Genomic DNA, 25,940 nt, shown 5'->3' with positions numbered 1-25,940 from the left:
GGTTTGTATTATTAATTAGTTTGTCATTCTCATTCTTTTTTCGAACTCGAGCGTTTACATTGGCACCATGATCCATACATAGCATGTCGACCGATGATTAGGCGATGATCATTCCGCCGTGATATTTTGTTACAAGGTCGATGGTGCCTCTTTTTTTATTATGTTTTATTGATCGTTGTTTATTTAGTGCGTCCAACTTTGGGGTAGATGTTGCCGAAATTTTCGCACGATCATGTTTTGGAGTTTTCTAACACCTTTAATTAAACCATCTAACTTTTATTTTCCTTTTTATTACTCCCCTACGATTCATTTGAGTTGTCCCATTTAGTTTTTGACACTATTCATCGATCACTCTTAACTTGTATTTTATTTTTAATCTAGACGTCAAAATATAGTCATGTGGGATCTTTTTTGATTCGTCTCAATGTAAATTTTATTAATATCAAATTTTTATAATTTTTAATTATGTACAATTAGAAATATGTAGAATTGGTGCATTGGATAGTGTGCCAAAACTAAATGGGACAAATCAAATGAATTGGAGGGATTATTTATTATATATTTCATATTTTTAATGTAACACCCGAATTTTCTCCGTTCCCTTGCAATTCTAGTTCCTATAGAGGGTCAAAAATTCAGGAGTGTTACACACAATATTTTTTAAATTTATTTCTTTAACAAATAAATGCAAAAGAGTCTTTAGATCAGATATGAATTTCAAAAGTATAGACCATTGTTTAAACCCTAAGATCATTGACTTATATTTGACCTGGATCTTAGGGTTCAAAAATAAATGAATCTAAACCTCTGAATTTATATCGGTCAAATCTACATCCTTAAAATCGAAGATTCCTGTCCATCCTAATTAGACTTAAAAACCCTTCTCTCACTGTAAAATTGAATTAAAGAGAAAATAAATTTAAATAAAGAGTAACTATTAGCAAGAACCATTAACCATGGGTCCACATGTAGTGAAATTCTAACTTGTTTCCTACTTCCTACTTTACTATTGTACTATGATTCCGTTTTGCCACTCTCCGCATTGTCAACAACTTATAAAGGCATTACAATAAATCACGAGTGGAAGATCGATGACATCAAGCTCTCCTAACCTCTCTCTAGTCTCTCCCTCTATATATATATATATATATATCATATATGCTCCCTTCTTCTCGGTGTTACAAGTATCAAATGGTTGTGTTTTAAAAGCCCAAAGAAAAAAAAGTGTATTTTAATGGAGTTAAGAGAAATGTTAAATCTTTTATTCAGATTGGATTATGTAAACTCTGATTTTATTTAGTAAATAAAAATAATTTTTTCACCTCCATCTCTAAATGGGAATCAAAATTTATATCTTTTGAATTTTCTCATATTCAAACTCTCACTTTATGACATTTTTTAATAATCAAATATGTTTAACAATATGGCTATAATAATATCTTTCGATAGTCAACTGATATTTTGTTTGATTAATTTTAGTGTAAATTTTACAAATAGTAATTTTTTGTAATTTTAAAATATAATTTTATAATTAGAGATATAAATAAATATACAAAACAAAATAAGAAACTTGAACGGGATATGAGGGATTTCAATTTTTAACAATAAATAAAGTTTCTATATACTCACTCCCTGTTCTTATTTGTTTTACTTATTTTTAAAAGAAATTTCACAAAGTTATTCTCATTATGATTTTCTTTTATTTTGAGACATTTTATGAATATAAATATTCTTATATGTCTAAATATATTTTACAAACAAACCATTAGATATTTTCATTTAACCCTAAATTACTTAATTCTATCATATTAATGATACTAAATCTCTTATTATAAATTTATAACTAGTTTAGTTTTACTAAATATTTTATTTTTATTTCGAATAATATTAATCATTTATTTCAATAAATAATCATTTTTAATAAATACTATAATCTTACATTAGTTCTTTCCTTAATTCCTTCTTATATTTTCGAAATGAAAATAAAAAATGAGAGCAAGTAAAATAAATTTAATAATTTACGCGTTCTTATCTTGTACGCTACGCGCGTACGCCAACATCAAAGACCTGCTACAATTACAAACACTTGGACTTTTCCCACGTCACCAACCGACCCCACTTTACAAACTGGTCCCACAAAAAATTCATATTATTATTTTATTATTTTTCTCTCTCTAAACCCTAAAAATCGCAAATGCTATTCAATTCAAATTCACCCATACCCCAACTTCTTTAACCACATCATCTAACGCCTAATATCTAACCACGTTTCCTCCGACTTCAATCTCAACCCTTTATGACACCTGTCAAGGGCAAAATTAAGGTCAAGTGAGAGAATTCAACTTCACCGTCCGATCATAACTTACAGAAAATCGACGACTCGTATTTTACCCGGAGTTTCCACGGGCAGATCTTGATTGCCTTTATTAACCCTTCCCATCCTTCACTTATTCCTCGCTCTCATCAAGTGGAAACCCTAATTTCATCCCTTTTTGTTTCTCTCTCCACAAAAAACCAAATTAAGTAAATCCCCAAATTTTTCCGGTGATTTCTTATCCGAAAAGGGTTTAATGGTGCAAAGGTGACCGGGAATCCCGGATAGTTGCCGGTAATGACGTCGGCGATTTTAATGAGCAGAAATGAGACGAATAATTTCCTCTCACATAACAATCATCAACAATCTTCAAACAATTACATGGGTAAAAGCCCTTTTCATAACCCTAACCGTAACCCTAACCCTTATTTAGCTAATCAGCACCATTTTTCCAGGAAGCAGTTAAATCATGAAAATGGAGATTTGCCATCTACTACATCTACAGATGATGCGTTGTCGTTTAATCATCGTGTGAATCAAGAGAAATTCGGTGATTATGTCAGTTTCGATCTTTCGAGTTTATCAAAATCGGAGATCCGGTCGTTGAAGACTCGATTGGAATCGGATCTTGACAGAATTCGGGCGCTTTCAAATCAAATCAATTCGAATCCCCGAAACGTTTCTGTAAACAATCACGTGAAGAAACGTCCGTTGCCGTTTCAACCGCAATTGAAGGAGGCGAAACGTGGGAAAGTTCAACAATCTGGTGAATTATCGAGAGTGGCAAGTCCCGAGGTGATGAAAATGTGCGCGCATGTGTTAACGAGGATGATGAAACAGAAATTAGGGTATGTATTTAATGAACCTGTTGATGTAATTGGAATGGGGTTACATGATTATAATCAGATAGTTAAGAAACCAATGGATTTAGGTACAATTAAGAAGAAATTAAGCGGAAGGGTTTATCGTAATCCTGATGAATTTGCTTTAGATGTTAGATTAACTTTCAATAATGCTCTTTTGTACAACCCTAAAGGGCATGAAGTTCATTCATTGGCTGAGAAATTTCTTGCGAAATTTGAGGAATTTTTCCAGCCTGTTTCGATGAAGTTTCAGTTGGAAAAGACCCAATCTTTCAGTCGGGATGAAAATGCTGAATTTCCGAGGAATGAAGAATTTGTCATTGTTGATGATGAAGCTCAGGGTAGTTCTTGGAGTAAAAATCCGTCTCCTGTGCAGAAATCTGAACCTGCACCACTACCTCCTCGAGCTGTTGAATCTATTCTTGTTCCGACGCCAACACCAACATCAACACCAATGCCAGCTCAAGCAAAACCTCCTCCAGCTGAACAGGATGTGATAGCGGTGAGAGAGAGGGTGAGGAGTGTGAAGTTGCCAAAGCCGAAAGCGAAGGAGCCAAATAAAAGGGAGATGACAATGGAAGAGAAGCATAAATTGGGAGAAGGGCTGCAAAGTTTGCCTGTAGAGAAGATGAGTCAAGTGATACAGATTATTAGAAAAAGGAATGGGCATTTGACACAAGATGGGGATGAAATTGAGCTGGATATTGAAGCTGTTGATACAGAAACACTTTGGGAACTTGATAGGTTTGTTACTAATTTTAAGAAGATGGTTAGTAAAGTAAAGAGACAAGCTTTAATGGATATGCAGAACAACAATGTAGGTCATCTTAAAGAACATAATCAGGTGAAATTCTTTGTCCTTTATATCATTCTCCTTGTTGTTCAATTGGCTTTATAATTGATTGTAATTGTGATTGTGATTGTAGTTGCAGGTGGAAGGAAGCCAGAGAGTGATGGAGACCACGAAGGCGGTGAAGAGGGGTGCTGGAGATGACGAGGATGTAGACATTGGAGATGAAATGCCAGTGCATGACTTTCCACCAGTGGAGATTGATAAAGACGATGACAGAAATCAAGGTGGTGGTGGTGGTGGTGGTGGTGCAAGTAGCAGTTCAAGTAGTTCAGGCAGTTCAAGCAGTGATTCATCCTCTTCTAGTGGTATATCAACATACATTGTCAAATTTAACACCCACTTGTAATTGGATTTGTTTTGTTATGTTATTTTGGCTACATTGTGGTAGAATTGAGTTGAAATTCTTATTGTATGATGTTAATTTGCAGATTCTGATTCGGGGAGTTCATCGGGCAGTGATTTGGATGTTGACGACGCCCAATCTCGCGACAATGAGTCTAAGAATATCCCCCATTGATAGGGTAAGGAATTGAGAATGTTGGTAATGCTGGGGATATTGCTCAATGACCTCAATTGCTGTGTTTTTGGGTGAAGTAAGCATGATATATTTTTGTTGTTTGTTGCTGCTGTTAGAAACCCACCAATGGATATGGTAATGTGGAAGTTTGCTTTGACTAGACTCAGGGTTAAAGACTCATTTGTACAGAGGAAGAGAATTATGAGGAGTAGCTTTGGTTTTCTAATATTAATTGTTGGGTATCATATGATTGTCATGGAAGAAACAGAACAGATCAACAGATGATTGATGATTGATGATTGATGATGGGTTTTCTTTGTGCCCAAGGGAAGAATTGAGAAGAGGATGCTTCACAATCTGAATGTAGAGATGCTAGTAGTGATTTGTGCGGGTCACAAACAGAACGAAAAAGAGAGTTGTAAGGTAGGGCAAGTAATTTAGGTTAGTAAAGAAGGTAGATGGCCCTCCAAAAAAAATCTTAGGAAGTGAACCTTAGAATTGAAGGTATGAGATGTTCTTTTATTTTTTGTTTGATTTTTAGAGGAGGGTTTTTAGGAATGGAGAAAGTTGGAATACTTTTGTACACATGACAACACCTTTTGCTTATAAATACATGAGAAGATTTTATGAATCAAAAAGAGCAAATCTCTATTTCTAGTTGGATATTCCATTGAAGAAAAATAATTGAAAGTGACATTTATCTCGAATTTGATAATACTCTCTTCGTTCTCTCAAGTTCGTTGGAGTGCATAAAAAGCGTTCAACTCGAGACTCGAGACGGGTGTCGTACTTCTTCATATGTAGAGAGTAGAGACTAAGTTCACACGAGAGGTGAGTAGAATAGTCATTTGTGTCAAATGATGAATTTGACAATCTGTGCTTAGCTGCTGATTTGCTGGTCCAGCAAGAAGATGTTCTTTTCCAGTTAAGATAGTTTTGTCACAAAGTTTAGAGTTCTGACCCAAGGTGAGTTTGTGAGTTGTGAAACAAACTAAAAAGTTAACAAACCAACATACAAAATTCAGAAACATGCTTTAATATTTGCAATGATCATTGATCATCAATTAACTCTTATTATTATAGGGGAACAAAACTATCAGATGATTCGATACTTTTTGATTTGAATCTTAGGATATATGATTGAAATTCCAACTCGAATTGGATTATATGACTTGAAAATTCGGATATAAATTCAGACATTCGACTTTTGAATATTCACTATTAGACTCGAAAACTCAGAAACAAATTTGGACATTCGACGTTGAATAATCAAAATTTTATGACATTATGTCGGGTATTAGGTATTCACAAATTATAAGCAAATTCAAATATGTAATATTAATAAGATCAAAATTATATACATTAAAATAAATTATTTAGATTAAATTCAAATGTCGAAAATCCAAATATTTTTCATATCCTAGTCGAATTGGATATCAAATTGCAAACATGCTAGTTTTCGGATATAGGCTTTTTGATTAGACCGCATATTTCGATTGAATATCCGACTTTACGCACTTCTATTTATTATTGAGAGACAAAAATAAAATTAAGCATCTTGAACTATTATTAATATACCAGAATTTTCAAAATGCTACCACCAAATTATAGTTAGTAATGTACTTCGGACACTGAGATTCCGGGCGATCGGTGAGAAGCTCGGTAGTTAGACCACCTGATATAAGAAGTTTCAAAATGCTATCATTCAAACCACTCTTGATTTAATGTTTTTCTTTGCCTTGATAATTATTGTTGGTTCTTTTAATTTTCTATTTCATATATTAACTATCGTTGCCATTAATAAATTAGAAATATAAGCTGTTTATATATACATATTTCAAGTTGACACAGTCTAATACAAAATTTATTGTAACTTATAAAACTATACATACACAAATACATTTCATCATCCTAAAATATTTTATGAGTTGTATTTAGGTGGGATTGAAAAGGTGTCAAATGCATGCACAATTTTTCCATTGTTAGTAATAACAATGTAATTATTTTCGATCAACTCTTAATAACAAATATTATATACATTTTTACATAAATTAAAGTGTATGTAATTCAGTGAAGTATTTAAATATACTCCATTATAACTTGGAGTTAAAAAAAAGAAAAAAGTCGGTCTTCAAAGACACTGTCTCTTTGAGAGACGTCTCTCAAGCGCAGCTCCTTAAAGCTTAATAAACCTAAAAAATAATCATAGGCTGATCAAATGAGGAAAAGTTTTTTAAAAAGATGGTCTTCCACTGGAATTTTTGAAAAAAAAAAAAAAAAAAACTTTAGTTCCACTAAACAAAGGATGGGTAGTAAAGGGAGTAAGTTAGGAGTAATACTGGCATATGATACCAAAGCTTGGCATTTTTTTTCAAAAGTGAATAATGTGAAACTTGAAATGGCCAACATAACATCATAAGGACCAAGCTAAGTTAGTCGCTATTAATACTTTTTCTTTTCATTGTTCATGTTTTGCAATACACCAAATGGATTATGGATATGCTTTGTAATGGTGGTTGTTGAGGTAGCCAAAATATGGGCTGGTTTTGAATAGGTCTTCAATTTGTTTGGGTCAAAATTAGTCTTTCTGTTTTTTTTTTTTTTTTTAAGTAAAATTAGTCTTGCTTAAAATAGAATAAAATCGTTTTGAAATAAGTTTAAATCCATGTTTACATAATGACAATGGTTTTGATTAGATTTAGTATTTAGAGATAAAATTCAACTTAAAATTGATTTAAGATTAGGGAAAAATTATCAAGAATAATACAACTTTTTGTTTATTTCCCTACAATAATACCTATTTTTTATTAACCATAAATAATAGCAACTTAGGTGTTTCCCTAGAATATTCCTAACATGTTAAAAATCAAACTATAGGAAATTATATGATAAAAATATTAGCAAAACAGTTAATAAACTAAAGTTGGTATTATTCTAAGAAAAAATTCCTCCAAGTTGGTGTTTTCTTGGTTAATCAAAAGTTGGTATTATTGTAAAAAAAATTAACAAAAGATTGTATTATTTTCGATAATTTTTCTTAAAATTAAATCAAAATTGATTCACTTCTTGAATTATACCGATTTTAAAGATATTCAATTAAAAAAAATCAATATTAAGAAACTCATGAAATAATTAAAATCCAATTTAAAATTACAAAAAATAAAATATTAGACATTTTTTAATAAGTCATCTTACGAAAATACAATCTCTACGAGAGTACCTCCTTTTTCTTGAGCATTAATAAGAACATTTAAAGACTTGGGCTACTTGGCAAAGACTTACACTGTTAGAAAATTTGAAATGTATATGACAATTTATCAAAAAAATAAATAAAATAGTATAAATTTTAACTTTTATTCCAAAAATAAGCGTGAAATTTTCAAACTTAAGATTTGGAGCTGTTCGCAGTTAGTAACTGCGAACAGATTAAAAAAGACAAAATAGCTGTTTGCAGTTACTAACTGCGAACAACAATTTAACTTGTTTTTGTGGAGCATGCTATTCGCAGTTACTAACTGCGAACAGGTCAAATAGCTGTTCGCAGTTAGTAACTGCGAACAACTATTTTTTTCTTTTTTAACATCAACTGCAAACAGCTTCAAACTTCAAGTTTAGGAATTTCACGCTTAGTTTTGAAATAAAGTTGAAACTTATACTATATTGTTCATTTTTTTGATAAATTATCTTATACATTTCAAATTTTCTACACTGTCATGACTGCCAAACCAATCCGCTAAAAGTGTGGCCCTCTAAATGAACGATGGGCCATGAGCCAACCGTGGGAACAAAAAAAGTCTTTTATCATAGTGTAAATTTTTGAAAATTTGAATAAAATAAGATTATTTAACAACTTAATTTCAAAAATAAGTTTCGTGAAAACTTAATTTCCAAAATAAGCATCCGTACATCCAAACATAGCCTTGGAGTTAATCGTTGTTACTAACAGCAAAAGACAAAATAAATAAATAAATAAATAAATAAATAAAAGCCATAAGTCGCTGTTACTAACAGCGATGTAGGGAGTTGACCAGTCAACTCCTTAAGTCGCTATTAGTAACAACGACTTTAAGGTTAACCGGTCAACTGCTTAATCTCGTAGGTCGGAATGAGGAAGTAACTGAGAACTGAAAACTTAAAACGCATTAAGTCGCTGTTACTAACAGTGACTTAAAAAAAAATTATTTTTTTATTTATTTAATTTTTTTAAGTCGCTGTTAGTAACAGCGACTTACTCCAAGACTAAGTTTGAATGTACGGACGCTTATTTTGGGAATTAAGTTTTCACGAAGCTTATTTTTGGAATCAAATTGTTAAAACTTTTAGCATAATAGACCTTTTATATGAACTCGTCTTACTTACTGTGAGACGGTCTCATATAAGAGAAGGTGATGCAAATATAGGTAAAAACAACTCGCAAGAAGAATATTGATATATAATATATGAAATTATTTATTTTAGTTCTAATTTACATTAATTATGATTTTCTAGTGAATTGTAGTTTTCCATTAATCAAATATAAAAACTGATAGCAAAGGAAAAGGGGCAGTAGCCTCAATGCTATTTCACCAATATTCAAACTTGCACTTAAATTAATATCATCCATTGCTTTAAGTTGCCAAAAGAGTCCGATCATCTTTCAAGGTGCACAGGTTATACATTTCTGATTTGATAAAGAATATGAACATTGGAATTAAAAAATAAGTGATAATATAAATTAAAAAATACAATGATGAGATAACTCAAATTGTTCATCATACAATACAATAGCTTTTTTAATCAACCTTAGAGTCGCTACTCTATGAGAGAATGTTCACAAATTGTTATATGAGGCACTAAGATGTAGATTAAATGGAGTCTAAGTACAACATTTCGTTAACATGCCCGGCCAATCTTAATCAACGCAAATAATTGTTGGGTCACAGCAACATTCATCTACAAGAAAACAACAACATAGAGCTGCAAGACTGCAAAACAAACCATTCAATTGGTTAGTTTTAATTAGAGGTGATTAAAATTAATCTTAATTCAAAACTCGTATCGAACAAGTCCATATACGAGCGGACGAATTTAAGCCCGGATCAGCTAAATTGTATTTCGGGTCATTAGATTAATGTATAATAAAAGTGTATAAAAAGAAGAAATAAGAAGAATAATAAGTCGCTTTAATACACATGTGCAAAATGTTTCCAATCTACTTTATATTTTTGTCTCTCTGCTGGTGCGAAAATTTTTTTTATTATACCTTTTATTAATTGTGTTGTCTTAATAAATTTCTACATCATTATATTACATATCCTCTCACCTAATCTATTGACAAAATTATTCTCTCTTTATGGCTTCTCCGCAATTATTTATGCGACAATATGAGTCATATTTTCATATTCTTGCTTAATTTTGAGAGTAAATTCGTCATATTGAAGAAAATTAAAGGGTTAAAGAAAGTAATCATCAAATATGTACTCCCTTCATCCCACTTAATTTCAAATCAATTTTAATTTTAATTGTCCCACTTATTTTATAACATTTTCTTATTTGAAAATAAACACAATCATCTTCTTTTGATCTCAACAACACACTTAAACTCTCTTCTAATATCATCCATACATTTCATTCTCCCTTTGTTAAATCAATTTTTCACTCGTAATTACATAAAAAGATCACTCTCGTTCTCTTTAATCGATCTCACTTGTGCTTTGTTTTATTTCATATTAATTTAATTTGTACAAAGGGAAAATCAATTTCTCTTTTATTTAATCTCACTTGTATTTAGGTGTAAAAAACCAACTCAACTAAAAGTTTAAACTGATGGTTGAGACTTTAAAAAATATTATATACTTTAACACGTTCTCTCACACAAGAGCCCTCTAGGTTAGAAGTATGGATGCAGGCATGCAGCACAGATTCCTCTCATACATGGTACTAAATATTTCACTTTAAAAGTGAGGTGGTTGAGATTCGTATCTATGACTCCTGTCACACTAGCATTTGATACCATATTAAAAAACTCAATAAACCAAAAGCTTAGGTTGATGATTAAGGTCTCATGATATCTTATAAACCAAATGTATACATAAGAAGAAAAGAAGTAAAAATCAAAGGCCATAATTGAAGAAACATACCATCCTTCTAGAAAGCCTCGCTCTTTTTGAACTGGTTGTTGCGGTGGCGGTGGCTGAGCATATTGATATTGTTGTGGATATTGAGGAGGTGCCATTACCGGAGGACCTTGATAATAACCTGTTTTTCCAAACAAATTTTTGAATAACTAAATCAACATTAAAACAAAAGAATCAATTCAACCATAAATTTAATATAATGATTAAAGTATCAATATATGTATTATATACTATATCAGTTGAATTTTCAGAAAAGAAAATTTATTTTTGTAATTTTTAAAATTTGTTAAAATTTTGAATTACATAAATTACATATTTTTTATCTAGCCATGTACGTGATGGATGATGATGATGTACGTGACAAGTACAAATTAAATTACAATTTAAACGAATGAAATACATATATAAAAAATTACCAATTGATTGTGAAATATGTTTCATATATTGGACAATTTTAGCTTATTTTGATATGAATAGAGGTTTAAGTTGTCGAGTCAGCAAATATTAAAATTTGATAAACTAGCTGATTGAAATAATTTATTGTTATGAATAAACTGTTTTTGAACAAACTTGTAATATCAGCGAGTTTAAAATCAACTTGTTAAACCAGTTAAAAAAATCAACTAGTGAATATAATTAGTTATGAATTGTTAAACAAAACAGCCGATAATTAATAGTTGTAATAATTTGAAAAGAAAGATGAAGAATAAAATGAATACCTTGGGCTGGATAAGCAGGGTATGCATACTTGGGATCACTCATATTAATTTCTGCGAAATAATGCTAATAATTGTTGAGTTTAATATATGATATTTATGAAATTATTGTAATAGTATTCAAAATAAAGAAGAATGAACGATTTATATAAATAAGATGCTGATAAGCGATAACGCGGTGAAGAATTTTGGAAGGCGGCTTAAGTTTTTATACACCATGCCAACAATCAAGAATATGGTGGTAACCTTCGTCCAACAATATTCCCTTCAGCTTTAAGTCTTTAACAATGTATATTTGTAAAGACAATGTTGGAAAATAAAAGTTAAGATAATTGATCAGACCACGAATATGTATGAATTATAATTTTAATTAAAAAGTTATTTTTAAAAATATTTAAATCGTAACTATGAAGTAAAAATTAAATTTCAACAAATAGTAGGGATATTTTTATAAATGAATATAGCACAATCAGTAAATTACTCAATTTAATTTTTATGTAATGAATTAATGATAGACTATATAAAATACTATAGAGTTTTATTAAATTCTAAAAAATATAAAATATATAATTTACAAGTCTATCAAATATTAAGCTTTTAATTGAAATGTCACAATTATTTTTCAAGTCAAAACATCCTAAATTAAAGAGAATAAAGAAAATCAAATGAAGTTGCTAGAAGCTTTTAAAAAGAAAATAAAAAATGAATAAATGAGTTAATAATCAATTCATGTATGTCTTTGTTGAAAGTCATGGAATTATTACAAATTAAGGTGTTACTTCTTCTAGAACTTATTCTTTTCACATACTTGTTCCCTTTAAAGATATATGGGAATAAAGGCTACTATTTGTTTTCCATTTATACTTTACTAATCAAGAATACGATTCTCTTGTGGTAACCCTTCATCAAAGTAGCTTTGATTCTTTTCTTTTCAAGTGTAAATCACCTTCACCTATTTGATTAAGGCTAGACTTCATTGTATACTTCCTTAATAATCAATAAAGATACCAGACCGGTAAAATTATTGGAATCGCATTCATCCTATATCTCTCTATCATCGATATTAAATAGATGGTGGATATGAGGTATTACTTTATATCAATCAATTTGTATAATTTTATTAAAAACTACTAACACAAAATTAAGGGTATTTGTTTTTAAACTTTAAAAATATAAAAACTAAATAAAAATAAAAGAAAATTTCTCTTATGTTGCATCTACATTAGAGCCTCAACTATCATTGTAGTATTTTGGTTGAATTTACTTCCTTCACAAAACTGATGTGAACAAAGAGAAAGCTCTAGGAGCTTGTGTCTACATTTTATTAATTTTTTAGTTCAGCATTTATTGCATATTTGTTATGGGAGTAAACATAAGCTTTAGCTATGTTGGATGTTAGAATGATTGAAAAAAATAAATTATGAATTGTCCGCTACTAATAACAACAAATAATTCTCAATTTTTGGTTTTTTTATTTTTAAAATTGTCTATTGTTAGGTAATGAAAGACAATTATTAAGTTAATTTTAAATGATCTGCTATTATCATCAGCAATCGATTTCTTGCCATAGGTTTAGACGTGGGATGCTTATTTTGAAAAATAAATAATTTCCGAACTCTATTTTTTAAATTTTTATTAAAAAAGTTTATTTTTCAAATTTTAACAAAATACACAATTATGTCCCTATTGTTATTGTGGTGTAGAGCTACGTCGAATTATTAGGCCTCGTGGCTTGGAGGCCCAAAATGATCCTTAGTTCCAATAGCCCTTCTCGCCCATGATTGAGGGAAATGTACCATCACGACCCACGGGAATCCATTACTCCTTCCTCCAATAAATTAACCCTATTTTCTTTCTTTTGGCACGTAAATTATAACATTACATACAACTCAGTTGGTCAATATAATTAGTTTATTTTTAATATTAGTCATTTTAAAATTGTAAGCTATCATTTTAACACATTAAATACACATGGGTCAATCCAGTATATACAAGGGTCAACTCAATAGAGATGGCTCACCATGAGACCATTTCATTTAAAAATTTGTGAATTCGATATGGTGGGATGTTCAAAATATAGACCTGAAGATCCGATATACATCCGATTTTATAATTGAATTCTACTATGACCAATATGGACAAAATACTCAATTTTTGATTTGACATGAAACATTTGACTCGAAATCAAACTGGAGACCCATATAAACAACTCTAGATCAAAGTAGTGAGTAGAAACAAATTCAATGAAACAAACTTAAAATAAAAAATGAGATAAATTCATATGACACGAAAGAATAGTTAATATGATAAACAGATAAAGAAGAATGAAGGCCCATGGTCTCTAATCAACAACATTTAGCTTTAATCAAACCAAATTTGGTCCATCATCATCAAATCCTCATTTAATAAAGTTTTTATTCCCAAGTTTAATCAATTACTTGCTAACACATCACTCACCTACACACATGAACAAAAATTGAAGAAATATCAAACAAAATACAAATGACGCAAGGAAAAATTATATTAAAAAATGTATCCTAGCAAAAACCTAAGATAGATATATTTGGTAACTTAAAAAACAATCTTATATTATAATAAAAATGATTCAGAAAATAAATAATTCTTTAAAAGACTAATAATAATATATTATTTTTTAAAACTAAAACATGGATAGAAATACATTAACATAAAATACAATAAAAATACATAGTTGGTATATCTTAAACTTGTGTACACCGAACGACCGTACATTCTATTCATACCTCTAGTTCCAATTATAGTTGCTTCACTTAAATAACAATTACTACTCATCAATAAATATTAATTTGCTTATTATTCATTCCGTATAAGAAAAAAATAGATACAATTATATATTATCATATTAAAAATCAAAGTAATGCGTAGAATAACATAAAAATAAAAATTATATCAATCAAGTAATTTAAAATTGAAAAATTATTTTAGTTAGTGGACAAAAAAATAATTTCTCATAATAAAATTATGTGCTCGTTGAAGCATTCATGTATGATGTATGAAAATGTCTGTCTCTCCCTTGATTGCCTTTTATGGTCGATGCCTAATAATATTGTGCAACTTTCTTTGTGTTGTCTTCCTCTTAGACTCATATATACTTGGGATCATATCTTTCACCACTTAGCTACTCTTAAATGTTCTATGTGATCAAGTATATATACTCTAATTACAAATATAAAAATATATTTTTTATTTTTTATCGATGAAGTTTGTCCCATTAATATAAAAAATAGTTATGAAAGCAAGTTCCCTTTTCCACTCAACAACAACAAAAATTTGGATCAGTAACATGAATTAAAAGATCAATTTCAGTATATAAAAAGGCTTCTTTCTCCATTCATTTCAACCTATATATTTAGATTTTTCATAACAGTTTCCACTAACGTCCTCTAATTGCTATTTTCGGATTTACTCACTCTTTTTAAATCCTCTTTGTTTATACTTTCTATCTTAATTATTGATACACCTCCGTCACAAACATATCTAAAAGTACCCTCATATATTTCTAAAAATGATAATTCCCATCAAATTATGAGGATATATAGATAAATAACGGTTATTTAAGAAGGTAGTAAACCATCTTTATGTGTCCTCATTTTATAAAATGAGTTTTTGATATTTTATTTCAACTTTTTCTTATTTTGTTTATTTTAATATAATATATTTTGTCTTTTTCTAATTATTTGCAAATAACTATTATTGTTTATGATTTTCTATCAAATTATATTTGTGATAAATAGAGACTATTTTTTCATTTCATTCAAAATAATTAATTGGATGATCATCCATATCATAGAACATCTACACTCCAGAAACCTGCGAGCAAGCATATGTGCTGCTTTGTTACAAATTCTAGATACAAAAAAGAATAAACAAGATATAAAATTATTAATAAGATATTTACAACGATTAATAATAACCCCAAACTCCGAAATATCAATTTTAAAATTTTTGATAGCTTGGTAGAAGCCAATAAAAACAAGCACTACTTGCACAGGGAAAATAATAATTAAGAAGCAAAAGTACAATCAAAACATCATAGAGAGGTTGTACAAAGTGACAAGTATGCAATCCATTCCAAACACGACTCTTATCACATAGATGATCTAATTGTGTATCATAGTACTCTATTTGTCTCACAATTGTCATCAATAATGTTAAATAATCATGTTAAACACAACAATATATAACATCTTTATCAAATTCTTACTCCCTCTCTCCCCAACAATAGTCATACTTCAATCCGATTTTAACTTAATGTCTTATTTATTTTTTTATGTTTGTTAATATACTAATTTAATTTATATTATCTTTAATTGAATCTAATTAAAAATTATAAAAAGTTGGTATTAATAATCTTTTATATTAAGACGAATCAAATAAGATTTTATTTGACTATTTTTAAAGTTATAGCTTAAAATTTAATATATAAATTAAAGTGAAATATGAATAGTCCAAAAAAAAAATAAGTCTAACTCTAAAGTGGAGGGAGACTTTTATGTTTTTGTGCTACTAAAATTGTCTCATTTCTATTTTTGGCTATAATTCACTATTTTATCACATCTACATATTTATTTTAACTTAATTTTTCATCTCCAGTATACATCTCTTTTACTTTCTAAAAAAAACATATTTATTTTATTGATTTTCCTTTTTATACAAATAGTTTTTGAAGTGTCTTTTACATCCTTCAATCATTACACTCTACTTTTCAAAGATCATGAGAGGAAAAAAAAAATCCAATCCAAGCAATAAACTTCAAATTAAGGTACTAATAAAGTGACCCTTGGTGCTTATGAAGTGTTTTTGATATTTGTAATTGCAAAAGAAATAACTGAGAAAATGATATAAGCAGTGGCAAAGTTACATGGGGCGGGCAAAGCTTCGATCTTTGCGGCCCATTCTAGCAGTCTATTTTTATGGTTTATTTTTTTAGTTCGGCTTCTGTAGATTTTGTTGTTGTGTAACTTTATTAAAATTGTCATAAGAGTATTAGAGAGATGGTGATTTAATTGTAAATAAACCAATGATAATACATGTGATTGTAGAAGAAAAACTTTAGATCTAGTCATGTGTAAACTAAGATATGATAAGATAAGCCTTCATCTCAACCCATGATTGAAGAAAACTAATGGAACTAATTAGAAGATTAACTCATGGAAAGAAGCCATAAATTAAATTAATTTCACTCCTAAAAATTACGTATAAATATAATATGAAGTATTTTCTAATATTGCAAATGTTGCTGCTGTGTAGAGAATAATTAACACTCTCAACAAAGATGAAGGAAATGTCTTTTAATGTTCACAGTGAATATGAACTACTGGGGAGGCTTGAGTTGCTTTCCCGATCGTTTCACCATGTTTTCCTACACAAGGTAACAAACGAGGGCCGGAGAGAGGTCCTCCGGGAGTCCTCCTCCGATGATTAAGTCAGTAAGGGTTTTGAGATGTTTCTGTACGAGACAATAGCGCTTGGGTTTCAGTATCAAAGCTACCTTACCCTTGGTGATGCATGGCGTCGTATATTTATAGTAGTGGGCGTTAGGAGAGGTTCTCAAAAACCTAATGGCAGTTTTGGCTTTTACCTTGAATGGAATCCTTTTCGAGATCAGTGGAGATAGAAATAGAATATTTTGAAAACCTATGTGGCGTTTGGTGATTTGCTGATCCTTACGCCAAGGTCCCCACTCTTTGTCTTTTAGTACACTTATATGGGTAGGGTACGAGGTAGGTGTGGTGCCTTGCCTTATGCGAGTGTTGACAGCTTTTCTGCACATGACTGCAGTTGCTCCCTGCCACGTCATTGTTTCCCTTGTCATCATTCTGTAGGATCAATCATCTTGCAGGTATTTATGTTCTTCATTCTCTGTCTGGGTCTTTTTGATATGACCCTGTTGCTTCTGTGAGTCTTGTTGTCCTGAATCTCAACTGAGGAGTAAATTTAGTCCTCCAAGGGGCTAAGTCATCTTTCTCGGGGAGCTAGGACCTCTGAAGAGGTCTTAGCTGTTTCAACCTGTCCTTTGTTTATGGTGGTGATTAGGGTTTTTCCTCTTTCAGGGTCTTGGTACTAAGGATCATGTTCTAGCACATACAACAAATAAATACTGAATTTTATTTTTTTTTTTTGTAATTTTTGTATCTCTTAATTCTGGTTTTGTTCAAGTTTGTCCAAGATATTCAATCAACTCACCACCGTGACTGTCTGCCGCACCACCGCACGCCACCTGAACGCCGGTCGACCACTAAATCGCAACCCTAAAATCGAGGTGCAGGTGATACCCCTCCTTAACCCCCATCTTCTTTCCGTACATTACATCGCTAAGTATTTTTTTTGTATGTTTTGCCTTGCTTTTGTGTTTTTTAGCTGCTTTCTTTGTATCTTTGTTTGGTTTGTTGGGTTTGGGAGATCTGTCTTTTGGTAGTTTTGTGTATGTACTTGTTGTTTTCATAGCTTAGAGTGTCCTCGTACCTTTTGAAAGGTTTGTTTCCCAGTGGTCTAGCTTTCTTTATTTGAATTAGTTATCTACTTACGTATTTCATTTTATATATCTGTCCTTTGTGTCGTTTCATGCTAGTGATCTGTTTGTAACATTTTATCTTAGTCTGTAGTAGTTGAATATAGAGTTAGGAAGCAAGTATGGTCACTTGAGGTCAGGTCCAAGGAGAGGGGGTCAGGGGGGGCAACGAAAGCAGGATCTAGAACTAAGAGTGAGGACTTGGAAAATAGGCACCCTAGAAGCCAAGCGGGTTGGCTCAAGTGGCGTGCAGCCACCACATTGCTATGTGACAGGAAATTCCCAAGCAAGTTAAAAGGAAATAAGCGTTGAGGGTAAGAGGAGTTGAGGAAGACCGAGGAGAACTTGGGATGAGCAAATAAGCGTTGACTTGCACGAGTTAAACCTCTCTGCGGACCTGACTAGGGATAGGAGTAGTTAGAGACGCCATATCCATGTCTTAGATTTCTTATGTCTTAACCTCTTGCTTTTCTCGTTTACTTTCTATTAGTTCTTTGTTTTCATTTTGTAGTGATTTTGCTTTTGTTTTATTTATAGGCCTTTAAGTTATCTTTCCCGTGGTTATTACGTCTATTTATCTTCCTTGAGCCGGGGGACTCATTTGGCCGCGCAACTCTTTTATGGGTATGAGTTGCCACCGTCTTTTCCACCCCAGACTCTGTCCTCATTCTATGAGCGGAATACACTGGGTAGGATGATGATAATGATGAATTGTTGTAAGGTAAAAAATCATCAACTCATATGTTTTTTAGGGTTTTATGTAAACTTATATGTTCTCTGAAATGAAGGTCACATATTTGTAATGTAATACTCCAACTCCTTATTTTATTGTTATTATAAACGAACAGACAAATGATTTGTTTGGTGACCACCACAATAGCTATTTTAAAAATGTACTGAAAAAGTCAAAAAAAACTCTGCCAACTTTTGTTCGTTTTTAGTTTCAACGAAGAAGGAGGCTTGATCAAACGAAGTCAAACTCTTGTTCGCTGTTACTAATAACGAACAAAGGCTTGACTTAATTTGACCAATTATCATTTGTTCGCTGGTAGTAAAAACAAACAAATAGAGGATGATTTTTGACTAACTTTGGTCAAGTTTGTTTTGTCGGTGTTAAGATTCCAAACCATTCCTTAGGACTTTGAGAATCTTTTTTTGGAAATTAAGTTTTTACCAATATTAATTTTTGAATTTTAAAAAAGACTCACTTATTTTATGGGTACAATAACAATAATATCATTGAACACTTTTCATAAGTCTCTATTGGACAAATCAAAATAATAAATAATATTAAATAAGTGGGATGGTGAAAGTAATTGACTAAAAAAATTAATTCTTTTTTTTTGTATGGCTTAATTAACCATCAAGCTAAAGCTAGAGCTAAAACCAAAAGCATTCAACAAGTTGCACAAAATGTCATTTAGTTTTTAGCATCCTTTCAATGTTTCCATCCATAACTGCTGACAAGGAGTAGTGGGTAGCTAAGGCACTCCAATAAAAAGTCAAACTCCCATCAAATAGTCAATTACTATTTACTATACTAGACGGCAAGCACTCTACATTTTTAACAATTCTAATTCTATAACCATATTTTACGTTTTCGCAGTGATCGAAGGGTGAAGGCATCTACTAATTTAAAACGAAATCAAATTACTTGTTTTGTGAGAATTTTTTTATTAAATTTGTGCAACAAAGAGTGATTGTTATTGAAGGTAAACATTGAAATTCCAAATTTATTCAATTAAAACCTCAAGATTACGTTTTTGAATTTAATATCAACTGGTATCAAATTGATTTTATGATAAAATATTTTCTCTAATCCAAATTCATTACGAAAAACAACCATTAAACAGCCTGGTTTAATCAAGATCGTGTATGTTGCGGATTTGCGCTTGCACAAGATGCACATAAATAAAGCAATTAAATAAATTAATGTATCAAACAATAATTACTTACCATTGTTATTAAATATCCAGACATTATTTTTAAGGAAAAAACTCAAAATATAATATTATAATAATACACCTATGAAAATATTAATCATTGTAATAAACTTATTTTTCCTTGAAAAATAAAATTAAAATCACACACTAGAATTAGGCCCAATAACTTTCTGAACAATCTTACTCTCAGCTGCAGCAACAGTTCTCATCTCACCGCTTCCACTAACCGTCACTCCCGGAAACGGCGCCGTAACTCCTCCACCCTGTGCAGGATAGAAAACTTGTCTCCCATTTCCACTATCATACGCCACTTGTGCATACGCAGCATTCTCACTTGCGACTGCCCGAACTGGTACCCCCATTCCATCTGAATAACCTCCCATCTTCCCCGGCCCCACTCCGTACATAGGCTGCTGCTGTTGCTGTTGCTGCGGGTGTTCGCGATAAACTTGCTGATCAGGTACAACCCGTTGTTGCATCTGGTAGTATCCACCCCCGACTGCTTGACCCGGTTGGCTAGAAACTGGTCTCATCATAGGTGCGTGGAATACACCTTGTACCGGAGGCGCGTGTACCATGTAAACCTGCTGTTGCTGTGGTGGCGGTAATTGTTGTTGCTGTTGGTGATTTTGTTGATTAAATTGCTGATAATTCTGTTGAGGTGGAATATTTTGCGGCGGTGGTGGCGGTGGTTGTTGTTCAGGATGCACTTGTACTTGCTGATGCGGCACCGGTGGAGCAGGCTGCCAGTAACCTTGCGGAACTTGTACGGGCACCGGCATGTTCGCCGGAGGTCCGGTAAACATGTTTGGATTTTCGTCACCTTTTTGCCGAATCTGTATCCGGTTTAATTCTTGAATCCGAGCATCAATTTGCGGATCCGGTTCATGCTGGACTTGAACCGGCACTGAAATCGGAATTTGTACCGGAGGTTTTTCTAAACCGAATAAAAAGTCAACATTATTACTGACCTGCTGTTGAGGAGGTGGAAGTGATGAAGCAGAGTTAAGCGCGTCAACAAACCGGTCCGACTCACGCTCAATTTTATCCGATGCGCTAGATCCAAAAGAACTGGATTTCTGAACCGGAAATAAAAAAACACGAAGCCTAGCCGGTTTAGAAGAACCGCGACAAAGGCGGTCATATTCATGCATCATATTCTCCAAATCATCGTCATTAGTAACCGAAATCAAAGCATCCAAATCCTCACCGGGAAGTTGATACTTGAAACTAAAACTGGAAACAGAATCATTCGAATCAGAATACAAAATACTAGAAAGTTTCGCATAGAAACTCGAAAATTTGATATTCCGATCAACGGCGAGTATTTTAGTCTCACCACCGACGTAAGAGAGGAGATTATCATGAGAACGAGGTTGAATTTTGCCGCCATAACTAACCATAACTTTGACTTTCTGGTTTGATAATTGCGGTGGATTTTGCTGTGATTGTTCGTCCCATGATGGTGGTGGATTTTCGAAATCGATTTCGCGAGAACGAGGAGAGGAGTCGCCGGAATCTGGGTACGAATATGAAGGATAATTCTCCATTTTTTCTAGAGAGAGAAAGGAGGACAGAGACGGAGAAATAAAGTAAATTTAGAGGGGCATTGTTTTTGGAGGAATTGAAGAGTGAAGACGAGAAGGGGAAGTTTCAATTTAAAAAGTTGTTTGCGGCGAAGGAGTGTATTAGTGCTATTATTGGAGTGAAGTAACATTCTACTCGTACACATTTCCTCTATAAACCTCATTTTACTTTTCTTAAAAATCTTTCTAAATTTTGGTACTTATTCCGTTATAATTATACTCCATAACTCCATAATCACTTTTTATAATTACTTACAACATTTATATATCAATTATTTTTAATTTTTCCCTCAAATAAACTATTCTTATTTTATACTAACTCCATTTTTTTGTGATTTTTTTCATACTATTTACAATTTACTTTTAATTTTTATTTCATTCTTAATCTATATGTTAAAACATAATCAAGTGAGATTCTATTTGATTCGTCTCAACGTAAAGATTATTAATATCAACTTTTTATAATTTATAGTTTTGCGTTGTTAGAGATTTTAAAACTTCAATATATGTCTTGGCAAATATGCCAAAATAAAATAGGACAAAGTCATTGATATGGAGGGAGTAATTTTTAGTATTGAAGATTAAATTAGTATACTTCCTCTGGTTTTATTATTAGTTGCTACAGATAATGATATTTTTCCTCATAAAATGTCACTATCTATGACAACTAATAAAAACCAGAGAAAATATTAAACTGTATAAAAAATCAAATATTTCAATAAAATAGCCCTAAAATCAAAAAATAAAACATCCATAAATATTTGCTTAAAAAATAAATTCAAAGAGGTGACATCTTGTCCCACCTTATAGAAGTTTCACCACTAATTTGAAAGTTTGTTTGATTAATGGCAGTGAATAGTAATTGAAGGGAAAACTACATATTTTACTTGTATAATGATGAGATGGGAGACGATGAAAGACTTCCTTTATTTGAATGGAAAAAGTATTGAAAAAATTAGTATAAAAATTCGTGTAATACATCAATTCATTAATAAGAAATGTATAAAATATAACTCTAAAAAATAATGCAAGTATATATTATTGTGATTAAATTTATCGAAAATATGATTGTTAAAGTATATAATAAATATTGACTTTTCAAAATTTATTTATCAAAGACATTGCTTTTTCATTCAATTAAACGTATCAAATTATAGGTTAGACATATAGAATTGATATACTATTTATATAAATACTTTATCTGGATTAGCTCCAATTATAAAAAATCAAAATCTAAATTAGGTAAATATTAGGAAAATTGGCTGAAATTAATCTCAACTATCACCCGTTGGCCAAAATTAATCCCCATTATCGATTATTTTTAATAATCCCAACTGTTCTCTTAATTTGTTCAAGACATACCCACCCCTGGTAACCGGCAGCAACAGGTAACCCCGTAGCATTTTTTTTTACTCTAATCTTCAAAAATAACTCATCTCCTTCATCTATTAATCCCCTCCTTCTTCTTCTTTTCCATTACTCCTCCATTGATGAACCCTACTAAAAAAAATCAAATTGAAACTAAACCTACAAAATCTTTAAAATCCTACAACATATGATATCGATTCAATTAGGAGAGGTTAAAATGTGGATTATAATTGCATAATTAAAATTGGGTTTTAATTAGTTTGGATTGAAACTATATATAATTAAAATTGGATTTTAATTATTATTAGTACTCATTATTTTAAATTATATGATAATAGAAATAATGAATTGAGTTATTTTGATGTATTTGACACTTAAAATAATTCAAGAAAGTAAAAAATAAAATTAAAAAAAATTAATAAAAAACAGAAAAAACAGGAAATTTGAAACATGATTCTTCTTCACGTCATTTGGTGTTTTACCAAATTCAACATCAAGATTTAAAAGAGTGATTTTGGTATAATTCTTTTTCGAAAAACTGTTTTTATTGTTTGAATTGGATTACCCAATAATTAGATTGTTGTTTGATTGACTAATTCAAACAAAAATGCAATTTTATTTTCATTTTTCAAATTCAAGATTTTTCCCCAATTTGATTGAATTCATGAACTTTGTGAAATTTCATAATTAATCATTTCTAAACTATAATTAATCACTTGAATATTTGAAAAGGGGAAGAAGAAGAGGGAGAAGATTAATAGATGAAAGAGATGGGTTATTTTTGAAGATTAGAGTAAAAAAAAAGGAAAAAACAAATGATACGTAGTTACGTGTTGCTGCCGGTTACCAAGGGATGGGTATGCTTTAAACAAATTAGGAGAATAGCTGGGATGATTAATTTTGGCCAACAGATGATAGTTGAGATTAATTTCAGCCAATTTTCCTAAATATTATTATGTAATTAACTATCATTCACTAAAATAACTTTATTTGTCAAGACTCCCTAATGATGACATTTGTCATTTCTAACATTTATATTAATATGTATGATGTATGATAATATGATGATAAGAATTTAAAGGCGTAACTAGATCAGGTATTAGGATCGCTATAACTTTTTTAAACTTTTTTTTTTCTTTCATAGGTATAAGAAACTTTTATGAATATTGTCCACTCTAACAACTATTGTGTAGTTTTTTTAGGTCATTCTCATTTTTAATTCTGAATTTGCCATTAAATAAAAATTGTGATTTATGATACTCTTATCACTTGAATTAGCTTAAGTTACTTTAATCGATGTATTTGTTCAAATAAACCATAATAAAATAAGTGTATAATTTATGCTTTTAAAACTCTTTGGGTTATTTGGTAAAATATCTTATTGAATTAATTTAACTTATCATCATATAATATTAGTATTTACTAAACTAGTTAGTTGGAAAATTTATTATTACGAATAAACTAAATCTAAATAAACTATTCATAGCTAATAATGTGTTCAAAATCAGATTATTAAGTTGTTTGAAAAAATCAACTAATTTAATCAATCATGAAACGCAGGCAAAATTCTAAAAAAAAAATATTAAACTTAACATCACAATCAATACTATCAAAACTTGAATAGACACGTACGCACTAACACACCTCATTGTTGAAATATCTACTCCTTAACCTCCTAAGGGAGGAAATTAGGGCTAAACAATTAAAAAAGGTGGGGTCAAGAATTAGGCACAAAATTTTTGAGATAGAAATGGGGATAAGAGAGTGATGTATCGACTTGAATTGAAAATTTGGACTTGGACTTTAAGAGGAAGAAGAAAATGTTATTGGAAAATTTTAAATAAAATTTAATGAGGTGGTGGCCATGGTGAACTAACCTTCCACACCAAGATGCAAGCAAGATACCAAGTGCCAAGTACTCTTCTTGTTCCAAAGATTTAATATTTTTATTTTGACCCGTCCTTTTTACTTTGTAATTATAGTTTTGAATGATATTCTTATTTCTACTTTCTGAAATTATATCCACAAACTTTTATTATGAATTTTTTTTTAGTAAGTATGCAATTGTGGATAGGGTTGAACAAATTAAAGTTTTGTTTAAATCACAAATCAAATTGGATCTAACCATAGTTTTAATATTTAGTTTGGTATAAGGTCTGAACGGTTTAGGTCGGTATTTTTCTAAAAAGTTATGGTTTTCGGTTTTTTCAGTTATAAAATTTTTAAATCAGACTAGATCGAAAAACTATGATAAATTTTTTTTATTTTTTTTAAATATTGCCACTAAGATAATCTGAGATGTAGTTTTTTTTATAATAATATATACTTAAATTATGTTGGTGCAATCAAGTAATTACGAATTAATATACTTACTCCGTTCTTATATTGTTGCTACATTTGCATGGACACGGAAATTGAGGAAAGTGATTGACCTACACACACTGTAGCTGATTGTTTACTTTATAGAGTATAGTATTTTATTATTGTTAATTGAAAAAGAAAAAGGAAAAATAGGTTGTTAGGTTACTTTATAGAGTATAGTATAGTATTTTATTATAGAGTATAAAGTATAGAGTAGGATAAAAATAGGGGTAGGTAGAACTTTAAATGATTGTTTTATTACTAAAAACGGAAATGTAGCAAGTAATATGAAATTGCCAAAAATAGAAAATATAGCAGGTATTATGGAACGGAGGAAGTATTTGGTGATTATAAGTGCAAAATATATACATAAACATATATATATTAAATTAAAAAAAAACTTAGACCAAACCCAACTCAAAAAATGAAAATAAAAAAAAACTACAGAAGACTGTTGTAGAACGGTCTAAAGCTTTAAATAGTGTGGTGTGACCAGAAAAATTTTCAAACTAAAATTTTTATTTGATCGATTTTAGTGTCGGACAAACCAAATCGAACCGTGCATTCCTAAGAGTTTGTTTGACAAAGGGGAATTGAGGTTGTGAATTGGGATGTTGGGATAAAATTATAAAAAGTACCTTGTTTATAGAATTGGCAAAAGTTGAGACTAGGACATTAGTTGAGACTTGGGAAGGAAAAATCTCACAAAAAAAGTGTTAGAGAAGGGTGGTATTTGGGATTGAGAGTTGAAAA

At 30.8% G+C, this 25,940-nt stretch overlaps 3 protein-coding genes across 5 annotated transcripts; 1 reads left to right on the top strand and 2 right to left on the bottom strand.

Annotated features, from left to right (window-relative positions):
• Positions 1-2,111: 2,111 nt before the first annotated feature.
• LOC130797068 (transcription factor GTE7-like) lies at positions 2,112-5,765 on the top strand. Of its 2 annotated transcripts, none has more exons than XM_057659563.1 (3): positions 2,112-4,021; positions 4,110-4,335; positions 4,459-5,765. In XM_057659563.1, exons 1-3 carry the CDS (start codon positions 2,612-2,614, stop codon positions 4,545-4,547), a joined length of 1,725 nt encoding a protein of 574 aa, XP_057515546.1. In that variant the 5' UTR covers positions 2,112-2,611; the 3' UTR covers positions 4,548-5,765. The 2 variants fall into 2 exon arrangements, with proteins under 2 accessions (XP_057515546.1, XP_057515536.1); XM_057659553.1 differs by having other exon boundaries at positions 4,104-4,335.
• A 3,472-nt stretch (positions 5,766-9,237) lies between these two features.
• Positions 9,238-11,726, bottom strand: LOC130797052 (protein CYSTEINE-RICH TRANSMEMBRANE MODULE 11). 2 transcript variants are annotated; one of them, XM_057659542.1, is made up of 3 exons: positions 11,383-11,726; positions 10,667-10,784; positions 9,238-9,511 (listed from the first exon to the last, which is right to left on the bottom strand). In XM_057659542.1, exons 1-3 carry the CDS (start codon positions 11,423-11,425, stop codon positions 9,439-9,441), a joined length of 234 nt encoding a protein of 77 aa, XP_057515525.1. In that variant the 5' UTR covers positions 11,426-11,726; the 3' UTR covers positions 9,238-9,438. The 2 variants fall into 2 exon arrangements, with proteins under 2 accessions (XP_057515525.1, XP_057515517.1); XM_057659534.1 differs by having other exon boundaries at positions 9,238-10,784.
• An 8,138-nt stretch (positions 11,727-19,864) lies between these two features.
• On the bottom strand, positions 19,865-21,665 carry LOC130797043 (uncharacterized). The gene has a single exon (XM_057659522.1). The coding sequence runs from the start codon at positions 21,420-21,422 to the stop codon at positions 20,013-20,015; it is 1,410 nt and encodes a 469-aa protein (XP_057515505.1). The 5' UTR covers positions 21,423-21,665; the 3' UTR covers positions 19,865-20,012.
• Positions 21,666-25,940: the final 4,275 nt, after the last annotated feature.

This window comes from Amaranthus tricolor, chromosome 1 (assembly GCF_026212465.1).
Source record: "Amaranthus tricolor cultivar Red isolate AtriRed21 chromosome 1, ASM2621246v1, whole genome shotgun sequence".
NCBI lineage: Eukaryota > Viridiplantae > Streptophyta > Magnoliopsida > Caryophyllales > Amaranthaceae > Amaranthus > Amaranthus tricolor.
This window is presented reverse-complemented; position numbering and strand designations above follow the sequence as displayed.